The sequence below is a fragment of the Echinops telfairi genome, unplaced genomic scaffold, assembly GCF_000313985.2.
Source record: "Echinops telfairi isolate 266 unplaced genomic scaffold, ASM31398v2 ScPeMD7_7459;HRSCAF=8497, whole genome shotgun sequence".
In the NCBI taxonomy this organism is placed as follows: domain Eukaryota; kingdom Metazoa; phylum Chordata; class Mammalia; order Afrosoricida; family Tenrecidae; genus Echinops; species Echinops telfairi.
The window spans coordinates 4,973,121-4,987,743 of record NW_022111359.1 but is presented as its reverse complement, the minus strand read 5'-3'; the positions used below and the strand labels follow the sequence as shown (position 1 = coordinate 4,987,743).

At 55.0% G+C, this 14,623-nt stretch overlaps 1 protein-coding gene across 1 annotated transcript in view; it reads left to right on the top strand.

Moving 5' to 3' along the window:
* The first annotated feature begins 1,108 nt into the window (after nt 1-1,108).
* The window catches only part of SH3GL1 (SH3 domain containing GRB2 like 1, endophilin A2), a 34,703-nt gene continuing 21,188 nt past the window's right edge, over nt 1,109-14,623 (top strand). The window contains exon 1 of the mRNA XM_004714261.3: nt 1,109-1,232. Within this exon, the coding sequence (XP_004714318.1) occupies nt 1,188-1,232 (45 nt within the window). The 5' untranslated portion in view covers nt 1,109-1,187. The remainder of the gene's footprint in view (nt 1,233-14,623) is intronic.

Below are 14,623 nucleotides of genomic sequence, written 5' to 3'. Positions count from 1 at the left end.
CCCTCCCGCCCTCAAGAACCTTTGATAATTTATAAATTATTATTTTTTCATGTGTTTCACTGGCCGATGTCTCCCTTCACCCACTTTTTTGTTGCCTGTCCCACAGGGAGGGGGTTATATGTAGATCATTGTGATCTGTTCCCCCTACCTCCCCCCACCTTCCCGTTACCCTCCTGGTACCGCTACGCTCATTGGTCCTGCCATTCCTAGCTCTAAGGAGCATACTGGCTGTACTTCTTCGGAGACAGATGTGTTTGGTCTTCAGGCCGCCCACAGTGCATCCAACATTCCTCAACAACGCCATGGTTCAGATGCATCAATTCCTCCTCCGTCTTTCTCATCCATTGCTCAGTGTTCTCATCCATTGCTCAGTGTTCACATGCATATGAGGTGACTGAGAAACACCACAGCTTGGGTCAGCTGCACCTTAGTCCTCAGAGTAGCATACTTGCCCTTCAACATTTTAAAAGGCTTTGTGCTGCTGACCACGGGGCTGGGTGGAGGAGGGGCTAAACACAGATGAATTGAGAATAGCTAACATCCTAGTCACAGCTTGGCCCAGGTCGGATTCCAGGTCATAGTGACCCCATGTGACAGAGTAGAACTGTCTCATTGGGTGTACTATTGGGAAGTCTATTGCCAGATTTTTCTTCCGCGGACGGGCTGGATATTCCAGATTAGCAGCCTCGCTTCTAACCTTTCATCACCAGGGATTAACAAAGAGATACTTGGATTTCCCCCAACCCCGGTTCCCCATAGCCCCCAAAGAATGATGCGCCTAAGGAATTTAGGGACGCCTCCGGAACGGCAGGCGTCGCTGCAGCCGCGCGAGCTCCTCTAGGCTCGCAACGGCCTACTCTTTGGTGCCGACGGCCTCTACCCCGGTGGGCCCAGAGCGCAGGAGCTCCCCGGCCTGCAGGGGGCGCGCGTGCGCAGACGGGGCCGGGGCGCGCGGGGGCCGGCGCCGGAAGTGTGCGGTTGCCATGTAATATCCTGGCCGCGCGGGCGCGCGAGAGGCTGAGGCGGCGCCGCGGCAGGCGCGGGGCTGGACCGAGGGCGGCAGAGGCGGTGCCGAGCGGGCCGCGGAGGCGCGCGAGGTTTCGGCGGCGTCCGGCAGCCTGTCGCTTGCGCGGTCGCTCGGTCCAGGTCGCTCTGTCCGGGCGAAAGGCCCGGCGGCGGGAGGCAGTATGTCGGTGGCGGGGCTGAAGAAGCAGTTCTACAAGGCGAGCCAGGTGAGCGGAGGCCAAGCGGGGCCGGCGGGGCCGGCGTTGGCACGTGTCCCGCTGGGTGGGGCGCCCAGGGGGAAGCGTGTGTGTTGTTGGGGGGGAGGGGGGGCTGCGAGGGAGCCCATGCCCTGCCCGCCACGGGGGTCCCAGCCTCCTGAAGAGGGGTGAGCAGAGGGGCCCGGACCTGCCTCTGGGCGGGTTTGCTAGAGACATGGAGTGAGTGGAGGCCAGGGGTGCGCCAGGGCAGGGACCCCTCTTTTCTGAAAGTAGGAGACGAACAAGGGGAAGCGCTGTACCCGGAGGCTGTCGACACCGGAACCTTCTCTTGCTAGAGACCCAGGGGCCAGGGAAACTAAGTCTGGAGAAGCATTTTTTACCTCTTGGAGCCGAATGGAGAGGGTGGGGTGAAGCTGACACACGCCACCTTACCCCTTCTGCATCCATCTGGTCTCTCTCCTCAGAGACAGAGACTGTCAGAGGTCGCTTTGGTCACAAAGATGTGTGTACACCCTAAGTTTCAAAGCCACATGATGGTTGTGGCCTGCTGGTTCGTGCCGCGGGCCGATACCGACTCCTAGCAACTCCGTCTGACTGTAGAACTGCCCCGTATACGGTTGGCTGCTGTGGGGTTGTTAGGGGCCATCGGCTTGGTTCTGACCCATATCGGCTTTATGGGAAACATTAGGAAGCACCGCCTGGTGCTGTGCCACCCCAATAATGCTTGTCATATTCAAGCCCATGGTTGCAGCCACGGTGTCCACCCGTCTCGTAGAAGGCCTTCATTTTCGCTGTCCCTCTATTTTACCAAGCGTGATGTCCTTCTCCAGGGCCTGGTCTCTCCTGACAACATGTCCAAAGTATGTAGGAAGAAATCTGGCCATCCTTGCCTCTAAGGAGCACTCTGGTCATACTTCTGCCAAACCAGATCACCGTGTCCTAACTTTTGGCAGCCCACGGCACTTTCAATATTGTTAGCCAGCATCACAATCCAAGCACACTGATTCTTCTTCAGTCTTCTGAAGGGTTTGCTCAAAACAAAACAAAACATAAAAACTCACTGCCAACGAGTCCATTCTGACTCGGCTATCCTGTAGGACGACAAGGCAGAACTGCCCTTGTGAGTTTCTGAGACTAACCTTTCTGGGAGTAGAAACCCTCATCTTTCTGCTGCGAGAGGCTAGTGGTTTCGAACTGTGGGTCTTGCAGTTCGCAGGTCAATGCATAACCAACGTGGACACCAGATCTCCTAGGGCAGGGGTCCTCCAACTTTTAAAACAGGGGGCCAGTTCATTGCCCCTCAAACCTGTTGGAGGGCCGGACTATAGTTTAAAAAAAAACCCAACTATGAACAAATTCCTATGCACACTGCACATATCTTATTTTGAAGTGAAAAACAAAACGGGGCAAAAACACCCGGCAGGCCAGATAAATGTCCTCGGCGGGCCGCATGTGGCCCGCAGGCTGTAGTTTGAGGACCCCTGCCCTAGGGTCTCCTTGGCTGCGATTTTCACAGGGGCAGGTGTCCGGGTCTTTTTCCCTCCGAGAGGTCTCTCGGTTAGCAGCTGGCGTGCTTCCCTGTTGTGCCGCCTTTCTAGATGTGGTATACCTTGTGTTTTTCCAGTAAAGGGCTTGGGGATCACACTGTTGTTGTTAGATGCTGCCCTGTTGATGGAATTCATTCGAGACCCCGCGGACAGAAGGAAGCACCGCCCGGTCCCGGGTCCGCCTCACTGTGGTGTTGTTTCAGCCCGTTGTTGCAAACACTGCCTCAGTCCATCTCCTTGAGGGTCAGCCTCCATTTCGCCGACCCTTCTTTACCAAGCCCGATGGCCTCGGAATTTTTCAACATCAGCACTGCTGATGTTTGGGGGCATGATCCTTCACTGGGCTGGGGCCGTCGTGTGGCCGTGGGGTGTTGAGCAGCACCCCTGGCCTCCACTCACTCGATGTCTCTAGCAAACCCGCCTCTCCCCACCCCCCACCCCAAGCCTAACAACCACAAGAGCACCTCTCCTTTCTCTCTTCTCGTCGTCTCCCAGAATGACTGCTTGGACCCCTTTGGACAGCGTGGAAACGGGCAGCATTTCATTCTGTTTGTACCTAAGAGTCACAATCCCTTAGGGCAGTGGTTCTCAACCTTCCTAATGCCGTGACCCTTTAATACAGTTCCTATTGTTTAATACAGTTCCTAATGCGGTTGTGGTGACCCCCCTCAAACACAAAATTATTTTCGTTGCTACTTCATCACTGTCATTTTGCTACTGTGATGAATTGGGCGACCCCTGTGAAAGGGTCGTTTGACACACCCCCTTCCCCCAAAGGGGTCGTGACCCACAGGTTGAGAACGGCTGCTGTGACGTCTCTTGGATAGTTTAACAGGCCCATGATACTCTGTCCCATGGAGCATGTTGTTGGGTGCATTCGAGTCATAGCTGTAATGTTGATGTAGCTTCGAACCACTGACCTTTGGGTTTGGCCGTCGGATACTTAACCATTGAGTCACCATGGCCCCTTCATGGCATAGGCCAGCATTTATTTAACTGGTCTCTGACTAAAGGACATTTAGATTGTTGCTAAGGTTTTCATGCTCACAAACAGTATCACACTGCCTAGCGCGTGAGCGACTTTGCTTGTGGGTAGGATTGAGTGGTTTAGATGATCAACTCCCAGGCGTGGGAATGCTCAGTCCACGGTGACACTCGATGTCCCCGAGAGACGATGCAGTAGGGTTTTTGGAAAGTCCAGCCCTGCCATTTCCCAAGTGTGCATGTAAGCTGGGGGCCACTTTCTAGAAAACTGGACAAAGCTAAGGTTTGTGCAGTTATTTCAGTGAGACCCATACACACACTCCCTTGAAACCGATTGGTCCGCGCATCCCAGGTTAAGAGCCCTCCATGTGTGGAATGTGGGTGACTGGGCCTCCATGGAGGACTGAATAGTGATCCCAGGAATTGTGTGGGCTCCACCCACCGTTTCAAGATGTTGGGAGGAAGGAGAATGTACCAGAGGGAGAGAAGCATGTAGTGTGGCGCGGATTCTGACTCACAGCCGCAGTGCTCAGAGTGGGAGAGCGTGCCCTAGGCTTCTGGCTTGGGTGACACTTCATTTATTGTGAGCAGTCTTATGGGCACTGCACCCACATCTTACAGTTCTACAGTACAGTCATGACAAGAAGCGTTGTACAATCATGGCCACAATCAATGTGAGAACATTTTCTTCTTTTTTAAAACAGGGTAGAACTGCCCCCTATCAGTTTCTAAAGCTAACTGTTTATAGGAGCAGAAAGTCCCCTCTTTCTCTTGGTGGTTTCGAACTGCTAACCATGCGGATCGCAGCCCAACGCATAACCACTATACCACTAGGGCCCCGAGAACATTTTCTTCTTACACTCATTGTTATCAGTGTACTTTAAAAATTTGTGGCATGAATATACACAACAAAACCGTCTCCAATTCAACAATTTCTACAGGTATAATTTGGTGCCACTGATTAGACTCTTCGTGTTGTGAAGCCATTATTGATATCCTTTTCCAAATTGCTCCACCACCAGGAACATACACTCAGTGCCCCTCAGCAAAAACTCTTCCTCCTCCATCCGTGGTAACCGTTGGTCATCTTTGGTTTAATTTTTGTTTTAGTGAAAGTGTGTGCAGGTGAACGAACACTCATCATCAGCTTCTACATGTCTGATCCAGGAATGTGGACCCCATTTGTCGCGGGGTGTGTCTCTTCTCTACACCAGCGGTTCTCAACCTGTGGGCCAGGACCCCTTCGGGGGTCCAACGACCCTTTCACAGGGGTCGCCCGCTTTATAATAGCAGCAAAATGACAGTGATGAAGTAGCAACGAAAATAATGTTATGGTTGGGGGTCACCGCCACATGAGGAGCTGTATCAAAGGGTCACGGCATTAGGAAGGCCGAGAACCGCTGCTCTCCACACTCACTGTTCATTTCACCCCCACTGGCTCAGACTCGCTGCCTCCTAAACCGCCCTTCTCCGCTTCTGAGCGGCTGCTGCCCACGTGAGCTCACATTCGGTTTTCCAGTGCCGGTGGCAAACATGCATGACCAATTCAACACGGCTCTTCTTTAATTTAAGGATGACTCTGGGGGCTCCTTCCAGTTCAGGGTTTGAAGATTCTCTGCAAGTAATAGATGCAGAGGTCCCTCCCGGCTCGGCAAGTCCCAGAAGAAAGTCTGGAGTCTGGCTAAGAATTTGAGGTTCAGTTCCTCTCTCCTTTGCTTTTCCGTCAGGGTTCGTCTACTGGTGCTCCGATGGTTGCCGAGCCCCATCTGTCCCTCTGGATGAGAGGCAGCTATTATTGCAGCCCAGTTCCTTCTCCCATTCCCAGGTTCCCTTGCTCTGCAGTATTTTCCATGGCTGGTTGGGGAGTAAAGATCGCCGGGCCTTTCTTCTGAGGCACCTTGGGGCAGACACAGACTGCCAAAAGTAGTAACTGTGGGCAAACCTTCCCCACCCCACCCCCTGAGACTGCTGGCCCCCCGCAGCATCGGCGGCTGGCCTCTTTTGTCCCTTGAGGGAAACAGTAATGACCTTGTTGGGTGGGTGTGTGGCAAGCGTCTCTGGGCATCCTCGTGAGAGCTCTTCTAGAGAACCAGTGACCAGAGGGATTTTAGGACTGCTGTCAAACAGGCTGCTTAGCAGTCCCAGCTCACTGCCACCGAGTCAATGGCGACCCACACCACCCTCTGCTCCTGTGGGCTCCTGAGTGTAACTTTCCGGCGGTAGGCAGCCCGTCTTTCTCCCGCAGAGTGGCTGGTGGTTTCGAATAGCTGGTCTTGCAGTTACCAGCCCACCGTGTAACCACTACACCACCAGGGCTCCTTTATTACCCACTAGTCTTCCCCAAACCCACGCCCCTGCCATGGAGTCCACACTGACCCGTAGCAACCCGATCTAGGGCTTCTGAGGCTGTAAAATTCCAAGAGAGCAGACCGCATCACAGTTCTCTCTTGGAGCTGCAGGTGGGTTTGAACTGCTGACCCTGTTGTTAGTAGCCCAACACCTAACCCACAGCACCACCCTGGATCCTTGGCCTCTTGCTCAGGGGTATGGAGTCAAAGCCTCGTCCAGGGGTCCTCAGACCCGAATGCTGGCCAATGGATTGAGCCCTCCGGAGTCCTGGTGGCACAGACAGGTATGCCCTGGGTGCTCTCTTCAAGGCCAGTGGTACGAACCCCTCACCTCCCAGCAGCTCTGCAGGAGAGAGGCCTGGGGGTCTGCTCGTCAAGAGTGAGCCCTAAACCCGCCTGCTGTCAAGGTGATGCCAATTCGGCAGGTGTGGGACTGCCCCTAGGGCTCTAGGCTGTTCTCATGGGGCAGACTGCCACATCTGTCTCCCATGGACGTGGACGGCTTTGAACTCCAGTCTTGTACTCTGCAGCCAGCATCTAACTGTTGTTGGGCTGCGAACCACAAGGTCAGCAGTTTGAACCCACCATCCACTCCAAGGAAGACGGATGAGGTTGTCTGCTCCTGTAAAGGAGGACGGTCTCAGAAACCCACGGGGGTTCTCACGGGTCCCAATGAGTCAGTTGGCTCAAGGGAAGTGAGTGAGTTTGGTTTTGAGACCCTGGTGGGCCCTGGAGGCACAGTGGGTGACGGGCTAGGCTGCTAGGCAACATTGGGAGCAGTTGGAGCCCACAGTCTGCCCTTCAGGAGAAAGCTGAGACATTTGTTTCCTGTAAAGAGTTTCAGCCCCACAAACCACAGGGGCAGTCCCACTCTGTCCTAAGGATTGACATCGACTCAGAGCAGTGGACTTTTTAGTGGGCATCCATGGTGATGACCTGTACTGCCTCAAGCTGTCACCGTGCCAGAAGACTAGCCGGGCCTTCCAGCCCAGCCAGAGAGACTAGCTGGACCTCCCAGGCCGGCTATCTTCCCTCAGCAGAAAGCAGGATGGGGTGCTTTGAGGCCTGGACCGTACAGGACAGGCTGGTCCCTCAAGTCTTGTTTTCTGGGTGTTCTGAGTCAGAATGGCTGTGTGTGTGTCTAGCACTGGCCCCGTGACCCTGATCATAGTTCTGTGTGGAGCTGACCTCAGGCCTGGGCTTTTCCACAGCACATCCATGGGTTCCCCTGCTGCCATGTCAGTTTGCTGTCTGTCCCCTCTTGTCCTTGGTACAGAGTGCCCTAAAGGAAGGTGGGCTCCCCGAGAGAGCACCTAGATCAGTGATGGGAACAACAGACATTTCTTGAGTCCGTGTGCTGTGTGAACTTGCAATATGTTTCATATCAGTGGTTCTCAACGGGGATTCTGTCCCCAGGGACACGGGGCCATGTCTGGGGACATTTGTGGTTGTTATGACTAGAGGGTGGGGGTGGCTTGGAGGACAGAGGGTTACTGGCAGCGAGTGGGTGGAGACCAGGACTGCTGCTCAACATCCCACAGCTCACAGGACTGCAGCCAGCCCCAGAAGCGTGTCATCAGCGCCTCAGGGGAGGGACCTGGCGCGAAGTTTGAGAGAAGAACAAAAGTTTGAGCAAAGTGAAGATAATTTCACACCTTCAGGGTGGCTTCATAAAGTTCATGAGAATGGAATTTAAAGATAATGGCATTTTCCCACAGACTGCTTGAAACTCCCTTGTGTGTGTAATCACGTGTGTGTTTGTGTATGTCTGTGATTGTGTGTATAGTATGTGCCGTAACGTGCATATGTAGTTATGCGTTCATGTGTAATAGTTATGCATGCATGTATGCATACATACATTGTTGTTGTTAGGTGCCATCCAGTCAGTCTTGACCCATAGGGACCCTGTGTACAACAGAATGAAGCACTGCCCTCACAATTGTTTCCATGCCGAAGCTTGTTGTTAGGGCCATGGTGCCAATCCCCTCCATGAGGACCTTCCTTTTGGTTTTTGGTTTTGTATGCATGTGTGTGTATATGCACATGGGCATGAGTGCACACTCTGAGTCAGTGCCAACTCATCACAACCCCCCTGTGGGTTTCGGAGATTGTAAACTGCTTGTGGGAGTTAAACCAGCTGGTGGTTTAACTGCCAACCATTCAGATTGCAGCCCAATGCATAAACACTACGCCACCAGGGCACCTTGTAGTAGCTGCCCAGTTTTCTTCGTTTTCAAAACACAGGTAACCAGCCATTCTGGAAACCCCAGAGTGTCTCTTTGTAGCTGGTGCTTCCTGGCCTCCACCCTCCCTTCCTGCCTAGGGGCAACACTGCCCTTCTGTGCACTGCAGGGGTCTGGAGACAGTGTGGCCTTCACAACTGGAGGGGGTGGGTCAAGGCCACAGCTGGTGGTGGTCAGGGATGCAATAAGGAGCTACCTGACTCAGGCAGCATAATGGGTTAGATTGGACTGCTAACTGCAGGCTCAGGAGTTCAAACCCACCAGCAGCTCTGCAGGAAAAAGATGTGACTCTCTGCGCCTGTAAAGGTCTGAAGTTTTGGAAACCCTGTATAGGGTTGTTGAGTAAGAATCAACTCGATAGCAGTTGCTTGTTTCATTTTTCACCTCTTCTTGGCTCATTGAGGGAGCCCTGGTGGCATAGTAGTTACATGCTGGGCTGCGAACTGCAAGGTCAGCAGTTTGAAACCACCAGCCTCTCCACAGGAGAAAGAGGAGACGTTCTACTCCCATAAAGGGTTACAGTCTCAAAAAAATTTAATAACTAAAAAGTGACAGTCCCCCAGGGGCAGTTCTCCCCTGTCGTGCAGGGTTGCTCTCAGTTGGCAGTTTCTTTGGGCCATTGGTCAGCACAGACAGCGGTCACAGCCCTGAGAGCACCGTGAACAGTTCCTCTGTGCACACGGGACTTGACGCCCACCATCAGTCTCTCAGTGGCAGTGCAAACCCAAGCCACCAAGCCCATTGGCATCAAGTCCAATCTAACCAACCCGTAGTGACCCTATGGGACAGGGTGCAGCTGCCCCTGTGGGTTTCTAAGACTATAAATGATGGTGGGAACAGACAGCCTATTTTTCTCTCACAGAGCAGCTGGTGGCTTTGAACTGCCGATCATATGCTGAGCAGCCCAACACTTAACCTCTGTGCCACCAGGGCCCCTCCTCCTTAGCTCAGTCCAAGGGACAGGCCAGTGAAACCCCTCCTGGGTGGGTTCAGAACAGCTTTGCCGAGATGGTAGGGAACAGCCTTGTCTCTGCTGTGAACTGGTTCCTCCCAGGCTGAGGGCCTGAGACCCCGAGGCCTGGGCCTCTGTGGAAGAATCCTGGGAGAGGAAGGTATCAAAGATACCCTCTGTCCCGGCACTGTGGCCCTGACCCCCGACCCTTCTGGCCCTCCTGTGCATTATGCACCCCACAGCTGGCTGGTCTGTGGTACATCTTGAATTAGGGGCGGGGAGGAGAAGCTTTCTGTCCGGCCTTTCCGGAAGACCTGTGGAGAGCGCAGCTGGACCCACTAACGAGATCCTGGCTTGCAGGTTCACTGCTCATTGTGGGGTGCGTGCGTATGCGTGCGTATGTGTGTGCATGCAAGAGCCTGAAAACCACGATTACTTCCCAAACCTCGGCTGCAAACTGGTTTCCTGGTAATTCTTGTGGTCTGGCCGGCTCGAGATTTGCGAGATTTGAACAGCTAGCTATGGGCACAGGCTGCAGCTGCCAGGAACTCCGCTTGTGATCTTTCTCTGCCTGAGAGGATGGGGACAGTTCTGAAACTGAAAGACTGGTTAGAGCGGAGCAGAAGGGAGCTACGAGGCCCCGCCCCACCCCCTCCCAGGCCCTTTAGCTTTGAAATTCACGCAGCCCTCCCTAACTCACAGAGGGTCAGCCCGACCCCTGGGAGAGCCTAGGTACCTTTCAGTAGAGCTGTGCCCCTCAGGGTACTCAGTGGTGGGCGGGGCTTGCAGAAGTAGAGCGCCACGCCTTCCCTCCCTGGCGTCTCCGGCTGGACTTGGGCCTGCAGCCTGTGCCTCCTGGTGCAGCTGAGGCCCTGGGACTGCATGTGGGAGGAGGGGACAGACTTCATGGGTGAGGTGGCAGGAGTCCCACTCGACCCTGGGGGACCCAAGACCTCAAGCCCTAACCCCCAGACACTGCTACTTCTGCCTCCGGTTGTGAAGTGAGGACTTTATGTAGCGAGTGCTCAGCTTGCTAACCTGTGAAGGTGGAACGATGATACAATACCAAAAGAGGGTAGCTGCTCCCACCTCTCTGGGAAGGAAGGCTGTCCCTGAGCCCCTTGCTCTTCGAAGCACCCTCACTCTCGGGGATCAAAGTGCAGACAGGAACCCGAGGGTCAGTGAGGTCACATCGGGGAGGGAGGAACCGCTAGGAAAAGGAGGAAGCGCTCTGGAAAAGGAGGGCGAGAGCAGCTGGGACCTGGAAGGCTGGCCGTGAGCTGACACATGCAGAAAGATACAAAGTGGAAACATTGGCAGAAAGATACAAAGTGGAAACATTGGAGCACTTCCTTGGGCTTGAATACAGGGGCCCCGGCCTGCAGGGCTTGGGGAACGAGCTGATTCAGCTTCTCAGGAGCCGGGCCTGGAGCAGGGGCACAGGGTTGGGTCTAGCAGCTGCAGGCTGACCTCCGGAAGCACCCTCTTCCTCTGCGGTCGCTGGACCCCGACCCAGGAAAGGGCTGGTGGAGGCCACTTGCCTGGGGAATCTGGGTCAGACCCTCCCTCCAGGAAGCCACGAGGATAGGTCTGATAGCAAGTGGCATTTGCTGACTGTGTGGCTGAAACTGGCAGCCAAGGGACCCTCTGGAAGTGTCCCCATCCTGTGCACTCAGCCACAGGTAGGGCCCACTCACTGCCACTGGTCATCAGCCTGCTGGTCAAGCTGGGTGGCATACATCAGAGAGCCGTTGTGCCTGGGCACACTCGGCCAGCCCAACGTCCTTTCCAGGACTGGCTTTGTCACTGCTCAACATCCTGTGTGCCCCTGTTATTAACCAGCTGTGGATGTTGTCAGCTCCTGGCGGCCCCTCACAGAGGCCTGCGCCTCGGCCCTTACCATCGTCCATCTGTTCTGGCCCATTAGCTTGGTCGCTGTCTCTTTTGAGGCCCTCCCAGTGTGGGGGCTCATCTTTCAGCATGGTGTTGGACAATGACTCGATCATGATCTGTGTCATCCCGGGCTGTCCAGAGAAACAAAACCAGTGACACGCTGCGTATACGACAGCTTCACCTCTGGAAGTGACCTTTCATCAAGAGGGTGCCCGAGCCCAGTGTTAACTCGAGTGCTGCAGGCCGATGGCACAGAAAGGTGACTCAGGAAGCTGGGAGATCACAGGCCGGTGGGTGCGGAGTTGCATGGGTCCAGCATGGCCGGTGGGAGCTGCGCCCAGGGTCAGCAACCCACATGGGCCCCCCATGGTGGCAGACACAGAGTCCCAGCAAGGAGCGAGGCAGAGGGCAGGGCGAGGAGCAGGTGGTCATTATCCCCTGATGAAAAGACCCCTTAAGGAGGCGTCACCTGATTGGCAGGCTGGACCCCACCCCCAGCTCCACACAGTTACCATCACGTTGGCTTAAAATCTAACCACCACATGGTCCGCAGGGTTTTCCTTAGCTGGATTTTGGACATCAATTGCTAGGTCTCTTCTTAGTCTGGAGACTGCTGAGACCTGCCCACCCCGGGTGACCTTGCCGGCTTGAAATTCTGACAGAACTTCCGGCACAGTGCAGGAGGCCGAGCTCTCCCTGCTGACTCAGGAGCAGCCAGGCACCCTGCTTGGCGGTGTGTCGGCCGTGCTGCCCTACATTACATTCTGCAGGCCACCTACTGACAGCCTGTGGGCTAAGGTGTTGTGGTGTGAGACGTGGGACGAACACAGTTCTGAGGTGTCATCAGAGAACTGAGAAAAATTGGCTTTTTCCTCTTGAGTGTCACCACCCTGTGGGCCTGTGTCACAGTGTGTGGAGGGGAAGGGGAGTGTCCAAACTGGGAAAAGCTCCCGGGCAGGGGTCTGCCAAGCCCACACACCCCTCGGGCGTGTGCCTCAGGCCTTAGGGACCAGGGACAGAAGGACCCCCCCAGGCCAACCTGGGTACTCAATTCCCCTGCTCTTGGAATTGTTGACAATATTTTGAAATTCCATACTCGGGGGAAGCTTCATTTCAACCCAGGGCTGCCACCCAACCTCCCCATAGGGTTTCAGAGGCCACTACCCTGCTGGGAGTGGGAGGAGCATGGGGGCAGTGGTCTTCCTCATTCCTGCTGCCCGGGTAGGTGGTGTGTCTCTCAGCTGTGGCCAGCTACCACTGAAGTACATCCATTCCTGGCTGCCCAGTCCAGCGCCAGCCCCAGAGCGCATGCAGATTGGATTGCTCTGCTTCATAGGGTTTTTCACTGGCTGCCTTTCAGAAGTGGACCACCAGGCCTTTCTTCCTAGTGCATCTCAGCCTGGAAGCTCACCTGGAACCTGTTCTGCATCCCAGCAGCATGCCAGCCTCCACGGACAGACAGGCTGTATATGAGGTGCCCTGGCCAGGAATCGAACCCTGGTTGCTAGCACACTGATACTCACACTCGCTGCCAGCGAGTTGATGCCGGCTCACAGCAACCCGTAGGACAGGGTAGGACTGTCCCCGTGGGTTTCTGAGACTGTCACTCTTTGCATGTGGAAAGTCATGTCTTTTTCCTGCAGAGTGGCCGATGGGTGCGAACATCTGACCTTGGGATTATCAATCCAATGCATAACCACTACATCATGAGGGTCCCTGGGTTCCCCGCATAAACAAACAAACAACCAAGCTCACTGCCATCGAGGCGCTGCCTACTCACAGTGACCCTGGGGGGCAGAGTAAAACTGTCCCTGTGAGTTTCCTAGACTCTTAACTGTTTATGGGAGTAGAAAGCCCTGTCTTTTACCTGTGGAGCAGCTGGCAGTGTTGAGCTACTGCTGACCCGGTGGATCCCAGCCCAATGCGTAACCACCATGCTACGAGGGCACCCCTACACTACCATAGAGGATGCACATTCTACCAATGAGCTGCCACTGCCCCTGGCTGAACCAGCCCCCCGTGGAGTCCACCCAGACTTGGCTACTCCATGTGGGTCAGGGTAGAACTGTGTGCCCGAGGGCTTTCAGAAGTGGATCACCAGACATTTACTCCAAGGTTGCTTCTGGGGCTGACTCTCCTCTAGCCTGGAGCTTAGCGCTGAGTAAGTTCTCTGCTTTCAGCCTCCAGGGACTCCTGCTAAGTGTAGAGAGGGCTTTGTGCCAAAGAGAGTTTCAAGCCTCAGGCCTGTCTGTGAGAGGCCTGAGCTCAGCAGGCCTAGCAGTCTCTCCCGTGTGGGGGGGCCAGCTCTCTGGGCTCCTTTTCGTGGCTGTCCTGGAAAGCTGGGCTGAAGAATGTGTCCGGCTAGCTGCAGCTGGACGGGATGCCTGGTCATGCTCACATTCTGCTGCCCCTCCCCTCACGTGGGAGGCTTTGGCAGCCTCTCCTCCTGAGCCTTGCAGTTTGGTTACGTGTCTGCTCATTTCCTGTTAGCCAGTGAACGGGGCTCAGAGTCTTGGTTCCCAAGGGCTCCCCCAGCTCACTCCTAGCAAACCCGCTTACTCGGCCACCGGAGTGGGGTCACGAGGAGCCCAACCGACCACAGCGGGAATGTCCACGTGGGACTTCCTCCGGAGGCCCCGACTCAGCACCAGCTGTGGGGCGGGGCATGTCCCCCGGCACGAGCAAGGGGTGGGCCTAACTGTCTCCTGCTCCCAGCACTGGGCGCCCTGCCTGCTGTTGTAGGCTGGCCACTTGTTGCTGACCCCGACTAAGCAAGGCCGAAGAAGAATCGATGCCTTTGCATTGTGGGGCTGGTGGAGACTACTGACAGGAAGACCACAGACTGCTGGAAGGACAAACACTCTGTCCTGGAAGAGGTACGGCCAGAGTGCTCCTTAGAGGCAAGGGCGGCGAGACTTCGTCCTGCATACTTTGAACATGTGATCAGGAGAGACCAGCCCCAAAAAAAGAAGCCAAGCTGGGTGACGCGGAGGGCCAGTGACAGAGGCAGGCCGAGATGAGATGGCTCAGAGCTAAGAAGAGTGGTGACAGTGGCTCAGGACAGAGCAGGGTGCGTTCTGTTGTGCAGAGGGTCGTGCGCACTGAGTCACAGCTGACTCAGTTTCACCTCAGGACAACTCGTCACTAGACCCCTCCTGAAAGATGGCTGGCGGTGAGCCGTGTGAGGCAGAGTGGGTCCGCTCCGCAGGCTCTATGGGGGTGGGTGTTTGGAAGTGAATTGCCAGCCCTGTCTTCTGCGGCATAGCTGGGTTGCCTTGCAGCCACGGCCTGGGCTTAGCAGCTGAGTGCTTGACCGTTTTTTGTTTTTTTTTTTCTTTTCCTGCATTTTTATTTATTTATTTATTTTTTGAGCATTTTATTAGGGGTTCATACAACTGTTATCCCAATCCATACACACATCAATTGTGTAAAG